Source organism: Aspergillus tanneri (assembly GCF_003426965.1).
Source record: "Aspergillus tanneri strain NIH1004 chromosome Unknown AapTan_1_pilon_pilon_pilon, whole genome shotgun sequence".
Taxonomy (NCBI): Eukaryota; Fungi; Ascomycota; class Eurotiomycetes; order Eurotiales; family Aspergillaceae; genus Aspergillus; species Aspergillus tanneri.
The window spans coordinates 663,828-673,122 of NW_022984628.1; the positions used below are offsets into that span (position 1 = coordinate 663,828).

Here is a 9,295-nt window from a genome sequence, read left to right on the forward strand (position 1 = left end):
AGACCTATGCCATCATTTACAGCCAGCAAATCCCGAGTCACAAAAAGTTGCTATTCTTCAAGGGCTTAGTGGTACGGGAAAGACACAGCTAGCCATTCACTTCGCGCGAGATCACAAGCATGATTATACAGCCATCTTTTGGCTGAACAGCAAATATCGGGACACGGTATTACAATCCCTTATACCTCTACTCTGCCCCAATTACCAGGGACATCCCATGATATTAAAATGATCAATGAAGAAGACGTGGAGCAAAGAGCTAGGCATGTGTTACAGTGGCTAGCAGTATAGGGAAACTCATGCTGGCTAATTATTTTTGATAATATTGATCAATACTCTCTCAACAGCATGATTTTCATGATGGATATGACATCAGTAAATTCTTTCCCCCAGCAGACCATGGTTCTATTATCATTACTTCCCGACTCCAGAGATTAACTGACCTTGGAATGTCCTTCCCGGTTCAGAGACTTGAGTTTAAGAATTCTATTCGACTACTTTTACAGAGAAGTTGGCTCTCTGTCAGGAATACTATAAAGAATATTGAGAGTGATACAGGTACGTTGACATTCTACATATAAATTTGTGAAAAGATACTAACTCCATAGATACTCTTGCCCTTACCAGTCGTCTAGATGGGCTACCACTGGCGATTGTCATTGCAGGGGCATTTATCCGTGAAACGGGAGCCAGCATAACAGAGTACTTAGAGTATTACGGAGAATCTTGTTACGAGCTACAGTCGCAATCAAGTCTTGGATCCCAGAATCAGCATGGTAATATGGTTCAAACATGAGCTATCTCATATCATTAGATCCAGAAGCAAGACCCGCATACAGCAGAGCTGCTACTGCTACCTGTCCACTTTGATAATCAAGATATCTGGTATGAATTAGTAAAAGGTGCATCTCATAGCTTGAATAACCCGGCCAGGCTTGAAAGGCATGTTTCAAGCGGACTTGCTTTCAAGATCCGTGTCAAAACTCTCATCGGATTTTCTCTTCTTGAGACGAAACAAAATGGAAGCCATGCAATGGATCCAGTTACAAGACTGGTGTCTTCACGTTGCTAACACAAGGGAAAATACGCATTTGACTCGGCTCGATGAACTCGCTCTGATATCCTTTGGATATGCACTTCCTAATAAAAGCGATACAAACCATTCAGAGCTTGAGTGGCGGCTTATTCCACATACAAATTATGTACTCCACCAAAATTGGTCAGGTGATAATATTGTGGTATGGGATGCATCCCTTCGTTTAGGAATTATCTTCCATGACCAGGGCAAGCTGAAAGAGGTGGAGATGATGTGCCAGCAAGCACGTGCAGGCTATGAAACAATACTAGGTCCAGATCATCCATTTACCCTTAACATAGTCAATAATCTGGGAAATCTCTACTCGAAGCAGGGTAAGCTAAAGGAGGCAAAGGAGATGTACCAGCGAGCACTGGCAGGCCATGAAAAGGAACTGGGCTCAGACCATCTATCTATCCTCTACACAGTCAATGCTTTTGGTATTCTCTACAGGTACCAGGGTAAGTTTCAGGAGGCGGAGAAGATGTCCCAGCGAGTACTGGCAGGCTATGAAAAGAAACTAGGTACAGATCACATATTCACCGTTGACATAGTCAACAATCTTGGTGTCCTCTACCACGACCAAGGAAAGATGAAGGAGGTGGAGACGATGTGCCAGAGAGCACTGGCAGCTCAAGAAAAGGTACTGGGTCCAGATCATATATCTACCCTTATTACAATCAATAACCTTGGGGGAATCTATTCCGACCAGGGTAGGACAAAGGAGGCGGAGAAGATGTACCAGCGAGCAATGGCAGGCTATGGCCCATTTATTCTAACTACAGTCAGGAAGTTTGGTACTCTATACTCCGAGCAAGGAAGGCTAAAGGAGACAAAAGAGATAAACGAGCGATCAGGCTATAAAAAGTTATTTGGTCCAGATCACCATGAGACCAAACAAATTACAGAGACATCGAATTTATTCGATAAATCTCTAAGGCGTCACATGTTTGGAAGGATGTCTAGGATTTTCCATAAAAAATGATCGCTTCGTTTTCAGCAATAGATTCGGCATAAACTTTTGTGTTCAAGATAGAATGGAGCCTGGCTGGTCGCTGTATGGAAAATAGCCTATGAATCCACCTCACACCACCCTTTTAATCTCTACAGAATCAAGGGCGAGAAAGAAGGGTAAACTTCTGACTTGATCTTCTTAGCAGTACTCTTCTAGAGATTTCCAACAAATTATGTACTTGATCCTAAGATGGTACGTACACGTAATAAGAATTAATCAATTTCTTGGAGATTTTATTCTTTAGTGACACTGCTACAGGGAATAGATGTTTATATAAATTATCTTCCGTCACTCTGATTTGGCGCATGACTGCTCCACTAAGACTGGTGAGACGATAAAATGCCAGGTAACACATTTCATATATTTACCGTTTGATAAATTGGGAAATGCACAATCAGCGGCATGGATAACTATGCTGGAAACATATACTCATGACCATACATAATCGTATATTGCAGTTGTGTTACTTGAAACTGTAGACGACGTTCAGAGCCAACTGTAGCTCTCTATTGGCATTTGCTGAGGCCTATATGCATGTTGGGGTGTGATTTGACATTGAGGACTATATCATTCAGGCATGAGTGTACTCTTTTGTTGAACCAGTATGTAACAGCAGAAATGGTAATCTTAAAATCAATATTTTCATATTCACAGTTTTCCTTATACTATATCGTATGCATATCCCGCAACCAGTAACTATAAATACAGGACACGATTAGCATTGCGGACATACAATAACCGGATTAGCCCCTAGTTATAAGTTATATTATTAAATATGAGCGAGACGGCTGAAACACAACAGGACTACTTATTTCAGCAAATCAAACACCTCCACAACAATATTTTTCTTGACGCCTGACGGTGCCTTTTCAAGACCCAGTAGTTCATACACAGCCGTCTGCGCAGTTCGCACACTATATTCCATACTCAATGTTGTATCCTCCGGGAGTTCCGCGAACTGACCGATAAAGGCAATATTGGTTGTATTCTCAGGGATAACAAGTGGACGATCTCCCTCACTGCGCGTCAGAAAAGCCGCTGTACCCAGGGGCTCTCCACAGGGGATAGTTGTCGCTGTATCCCGAAATTGCTCATGAGATATACCGAAGTGGGAGAGGACCTCTGTGAAAATCTCGCGGCCAGAGCAGGCAAACATGGCTTTCTTGACGAAGTTTCCCTCGTTAGAGGGGTTTAAAGCATATCCACAAATGACGTTCACATTGCCTGGCTGTGTGGAGAAGACTGGCTGGTGTGGGATACTAAGTGTGATGTCCCAGTTACTGTCTACCAGCGAGAGCATGGTACCGGTTCCTGGTTGATTATGAGTGATGTTCTCATATAACTCCATGAATGTGGCTCCCTGAAGAGTGGTTGTGAATGTTTCAATGCCTGATTCCAGAGCTCGGAGGAGATAATTGGCTGGATTGCCGAATTTCGGAGTCTTTTTCGAAAGTGTCTGCCACAGATTCCATTCCTTCATCATAAGATCTTCCCAGTTTGATGATAGAAAGGACGGGGGAAGATCATTCGAACCAAAAGCCACGCCGGAGCGGGAGAATCCTAGATCAACAAGACATATATCTTCTGGATCTAGTGTCACCAGATGTTCGCGGTCCGATTTGTTTAGTTTGATTTCGGAAACAGTCGTTGGATCACTCTCAGGGTAGAATAGTAGATCTTTAACTTCAACGTGGAAGAGGAAGTCGACCCCTTGCTCTTTCAGGTATTCCATGATAGGAGCAACAATTGATTCAAACAAGTTGTATTTTGTCCGATGAGATCTCTTGACATTGTTGAGAGATTGAATATCTTCCAGATACTTCCGGAGATGTCTTCGGAATTCTACTGCACTGTGCCAGGGCTGGAACGCAAATCTATCATCTAGTTAGCTTAGAGATGTCCTACAGGATGATCCCACCGAAGTGAGCAACATACGTTGTTGACCAGAGCATCCAGAACCCAGTTTCAAAGAAGTGCTCATCAAAAATATCGGAAATACTTTTGGACCCTAATGCCGTCTCGCTCTGCAAGATAAATCGAATCAAGTCCATTCGATACTTAAAGCCGAGATGAATTCCCCTTGTATAAACTGCCTGTGGTCCCGAATGCCCCAGTCTTATCGCTCGGGTGAACTCATCTTCTTGTGGTGGCTGTGCAGAATGCTCGAACTCGTGAATGTCATCCATTAAACACTTGCCTGGGTTATTTCGATCAGGGATGAGGGACAGAAGGGCTTCTGTACAGTTACTGTAGATATGAGGATGGCATTCAAATGGGAGAAAGTACCCTTCCAGTGTTTCTTTAGGAGTGGTTAGTTCCCCACCAGAGCCCGGACGCAGATCCAGAATATGGATATTGCGACCCGGGACGTTAGCTTCCCTGATCAAGTGCACAGCTGCTGCTAGGGAGGGAATCCCACTGCCGACCAGCCAGGCCTGGACATTTTCAGGGTCTCGCTTGAGGGTTGAAGACGGATGAATCATGGTGGATAATTCATCTTTTGTATATAGCTGCCTTTGCTCCCTAGGACACTATTCCTTGTCGGACTCTATTTAGTACTTGCATATGACCTTATATCTCATCTTAATCTAGGAAACCTCTGATGTCATATTGAGTTCCCATGACGTATGTAGCATAATCTAGGCTAGGTAACGTAAGTACAATCAAGGGACCTGTTTCCAGCCAGTACCAGATCCAAGGCACCGTGTGGCGCTATTATTGATTCGATGTGCTAGCACCATTAATTACAGCTAAGTTACCATTATGGGTGGAAAATTTAATAAATTTGCGGTCATGTGCAAAACAAGAAACTGTCTGGTCCTTCATCTCGCCATCAAACTTCGGAGTTGATAGAACTCGTTGATCTTGCTTTTCAGAACCGTGGTCCCGCAGCTGTCCACTGGAAAGAATTGCCAAAGAAATAAATGGCATATTCCGTCTCACTGACCACAATGTATCGTCTCGAAAACCCACCCGGTTCTTAGAGAAGACTCACTAGGACTCCAAACCAAGCACACATGCAAATATGCCTTAAATCTCAGATACAGAACATTCAAAACTCCAAATCTACAGTCGAGGCATATATCCAAAATGCACGAGTTATATCAGAATACGCGCGAGGAATTAATAAACATCTGGAAGTTAGGACTCGCCGCCGTATTATCCGCCGCAATCGGCCTCGAGAGAGAGCTCCAACACAAGAGTGCCGGACTTCGCACCAACACACTAGTTGGAATCGGATCTGCGCTATTCATGCTGATATCCAAGTCCGGCTTTTTTGACGTCCTCGACCAGTCTATCGTGCTCGATCCATCCAGGATGGCAGCTCAAATTGTATCTGGGATAGGATTCGTCGGGGGCGGGATCATATTCAAACAGCAGAACGAAATACGAGGCCTCACGACGGCCGCAGCCATCTGGCTAAGTGCTGCAATTGGTGCGGCATGCGGAGCAGGTCTTCCAATCCTGGCGTGTATCACCAACGTGTTTTACTTTGTTGCTGTTCTGATCTGTCCATTTCTGTGGCGTTCGCTCGGGGGTCGGTTCCATGCTCGTGATGAAATGGGGATATCAACTGTTATACGGTATCGAAATCGAGAAGGAGGTCTGCAGGGGTTATTGCAAGAGATTCAGGAAGCTGGATTTGAAGTTCGATCGGTGGTGCGTTTGGAGCGAGTGGACACTCGGTTTCGATTTTCGACTGTTGGAGATCTCTCAGCAGATGTAGAGACAGCCGAGGATCATATATTTGATGCTTACCTTACAGTGCATGGGATGAATTCGCTTACTGAGCTTTTCCATGTTCTGTCTCACTTGGAGTATGTGATATCGATTACTGTGACCACGAGTCAAGCGAATCTTTCAGGTGAAGTATGAATAGTGCTCTGTCTGAATAAACAACAGGAAAAGCGCAGTGATTGATAGACTACATGTCTTTTGTATAGTACTAAGGCTTAGTATCTAATGGAAATAAACTCTAGAGATATCTTGCAGTATAAACTATCGAATCATCACAGATGGCCTGTATTCACAACTAACTGTCCAAATCACACTACCCACTGATAGGAAGAACTAGACTAATCCAATTTCATAATAGCATTTCTTACAGTGGTCGATTTGAAAGGGCTTGCTGCACTCTGCGAGAAGGTTGAGACAAAAAAGTCAAGGCAGTCTATTAGAACGATATTAGGAACTCTAAATCTATAGACAAGATAATAACCACTCCCTCATAGCTTTACTACTTTCAAACTCTGACCGATCCCCCAGCATCAGATCCAACACCGGAGCCACATGCCCTTCCCCCGGCGCAACAAAGATCTTCGTATTCTGTGGGTTAGTAGCCTCAAGGGTCTTCGCAAAGGCATGGTGAGAATCCACCATGATGTCATCCTCCCCAGCAACCAGCATCATCTGACGGGCTTTCAAATCCGTCCACCACTCCATCGGCGCGCTGAGAGGTTCATTATAATTATCCGGGGGCTTATCCCCCCAGGAAGTATTTCACAGAATGGCTGCTTGGGATCAGCGCAACACAGTCTTTCTTCCTGTTCCTCTCGATCGACGGCCATGTCTGGTTGAAAGTAACCCAAGGACAGAACATCAGCGCACCAGCGAATGGTTCATCTGGCATATGGCTCGTGGGGATTTCAGGATGCGGATGAGCAATATGGGAGAGAATTGCGAGGACCAGGTTCCCACCGGCTGAGTCTCCCCCAATTACTATGTTCCTGGCAAGTTTTCCTTTTTTGTGAATCAGATATCGCAGTACGTCTAGCCCTTCACGCAGCTGTAATGGATACTGCGCGTGCGGGGCAAGTGTATACGAAGGCACGAAGATAGCAAGGTCTTTGCCTGCTTGAGACACGGCATCAGCCAGATTATGCAGGAATTCGAAATATGCTGGATGAGCCGGGGAGTAGTAGTTGCCGCCTAGAAGTTTTTAAGTCATCTCGCATAACCCAATATGTACGATGTCGAGGCGAATGAAATCGGATCATACCATGAAACCACACCATGACGTTCGCGGCATCATGGTTTCCCACCCAATGGCCTTCTCCAGTGTCTCCCCACAGAATAGTCCGTGGTACTATACCTCTCGACGCTGCGAATCTTTTGTATGAGGCCGTAGTGGTACTGAGTCTGGGTGGCCACATAGGTGGTCAGGAGAAAGATACTGGAAGTGAATATGTATTTGTGCTAGCTACTCACTGGATCTGTCTCACTGTGAGACTTGCAGTGAGCTTCCGCAGAACCGCATGTGTTACATGGGCTCGGTAGGTCTTTGATCCGTTTTTTTTCCACGAAAAGGAAACGTTAAGGCCGCGAAGGAGCCAGTGGCCACTTTATGCGATTGTCTTCCATTAGTGAATTGTTCTCAACAGTCACCCGAACAAGGTGCTTGTTCGTAGGGGGTCTTACAAACTCGGAATAATTTCCAGGCGAGATCAACACCTTCCACGAGGGTGAGCCTACTTGGGTAAGACACCACACTCGTATCACAAGGCATTGTGCTTTGTCGTCGTATGGTGACTGGCATAAGCTGAGGTAGATAGGCAAGAACATATATGCGGGGAGATGTGATGTGGCGAATCATTTGAAAAGTAGAGTGTGGCGACCCCGGAATATAATCATCCTTATTGGTCCCAATTTAGGAGACATTACATGGTTCACTTGACTTTTCTGAGATTAGAAGTGTGGGGAGCTGCACAATAGTAGCCATATAGGCAATATGCACTGGCGTTAACATTCATATTTATACAGGACCCAGATAAATCATCCAATTTACAACAAAACATAAAACCAGTATATATTCAGCCATTCGCTAGATACATCTCCCGCCAATGAATGACCTAGGAAAAGTGATATGTACACAAAGCTGGGAAGTGACCGTCAGGCATTGCATTGAATCAACCATCTTTTCGGCCCTCATGCCCCTGCATTCTCCGTCCAAGATTTCTCACCCTCTCTTGCTCTTCGTCAGTTGGCTCCCATATCAAATCCCACTGAAATAGATCAGGTAATGTCAGCTTGTGCTGCCGGCACAGATAATAATAATACGTGAGCATAAATGGGGATGCCAACGACGGCATTAAATCCAACCAGCTCCATACGACATCACGAGTCTTTACCAGCCTCCACACATGCTTTAGGAACCGTTTCAGGGTAAAGTTTTTGTGCTCCCACATTAGCATTCCGGGGATCACCTGTCTCTCGAATGCAAGACCCAGCAGGGTACGAGGCGGCTCTATGAACGACTCGGTGCCTCGTCCTATAAGGACCATTGCCAGAAATGGAGTCCCAGACCAAAGGTGACTACCGCTCGATGCGCGTGGATTGCAATCGATCGTCACCAGTCTGTCCTCGGTCTCGATGAAGTCCAGGCTGATCTGTCCATGAATTGGGAACAACTGCGCTGCTAACCGCTCCACATATTCTTTGATTTTGGGGTGGTTGCAGGCTTGGAAATAAACACACGAGCTGCCGTCGATCGTTTCAAGCACGGGGTAGACCCCGTGTGCCCTCAGAAACCCTTGGTAGAACACACTGTATGAGCAATATCGAGCTCCACGGATCCACTCCTGGGCGACATATTGGTCCTTCTCACTAACATGAATAGTAGGAATAGGCTCTCCGGGCCTGAGATGGTGGACGTTCGTATTCGCTCGTCCAAAGACAGGCTTAACCGCCCATTCCTTACTTCGGTCCAGTTTCCGAATATCATCCATGTTCCTGCAAAGTTGAGCAGCGGGAACGTCGAGCTCAAACCGCCGCATCATATTCGAAAATTCCCATTTACTATGTAGGAGCATGAGAACCTCCCAAGAAGGAGCAAATAACCTGTCCAGGATCTCCGGCTCCATGGACTCTGCGAGACAAAATTCTTCCTCGTGTATTGGTATGACGAAGTGTATTTTCCATACCCGTATGGCTTCTCTCACTGCTTCAACGTATCCTCTTGGGTTGGAGCGCGGTGATGGTACAACTTTGTTGGCTTTCACCACCCGGGAGAACCGACATATATGATACTGCATAGGGTCCACACAGTACACACGACACCCTGCGAGGGTGAGCTGCCGGGCAAGGTCGAGAGACACGGGAAAACGACCATTTGTGAGAAGTACATTTAGTCGAGAAGGTGAATCCAGTGATTTCTTTGGTTGCGCGCTTTGTAGTAAGGGCTTTGTGCTTTTAGTGTGATGCGGCAT

General features: G+C 45.5%; 4 protein-coding genes across 4 annotated transcripts; 1 reads left to right on the top strand and 3 right to left on the bottom strand.

The window, feature by feature from the left end:
* Positions 1 to 2,898: 2,898 nt before the first annotated feature.
* On the bottom strand, positions 2,899 to 4,573 carry ATNIH1004_002272 (oleate hydratase; the record flags this gene model as incomplete). The annotated part of the gene is made up of 2 exons (XM_033566967.1): positions 2,899 to 3,964; positions 4,026 to 4,573. The coding sequence occupies 2 exons, from the start codon at positions 4,571 to 4,573 to the stop codon at positions 2,899 to 2,901; spliced, it is 1,614 nt and encodes a 537-aa protein (XP_033428962.1).
* A 607-nt stretch (positions 4,574 to 5,180) lies between these two features.
* On the top strand, positions 5,181 to 5,966 carry ATNIH1004_002273 (MgtC/SapB family protein; the record flags this gene model as incomplete). Its single annotated transcript, XM_033566968.1, has 1 exon — positions 5,181 to 5,966. One exon carries the CDS (start codon positions 5,181 to 5,183, stop codon positions 5,964 to 5,966), a length of 786 nt encoding a protein of 261 aa, XP_033428963.1.
* Positions 5,967 to 6,290: 324 nt separating this feature from the next.
* ATNIH1004_002274 (alpha/beta hydrolase) lies at positions 6,291 to 7,105 on the bottom strand (the record flags this gene model as incomplete). The annotated part of the gene is made up of 3 exons (XM_033566969.1): positions 6,291 to 6,569; positions 6,622 to 7,019; positions 7,090 to 7,105. 3 exons carry the CDS (start codon positions 7,103 to 7,105, stop codon positions 6,291 to 6,293), a joined length of 693 nt encoding a protein of 230 aa, XP_033428964.1.
* Positions 7,106 to 7,996: 891 nt separating this feature from the next.
* Positions 7,997 to 9,295, bottom strand: ATNIH1004_002275 (uncharacterized protein; the record flags this gene model as incomplete). Its single annotated transcript, XM_033566970.1, has 1 exon — positions 7,997 to 9,295. One exon carries the CDS (start codon positions 9,293 to 9,295, stop codon positions 7,997 to 7,999), a length of 1,299 nt encoding a protein of 432 aa, XP_033428965.1.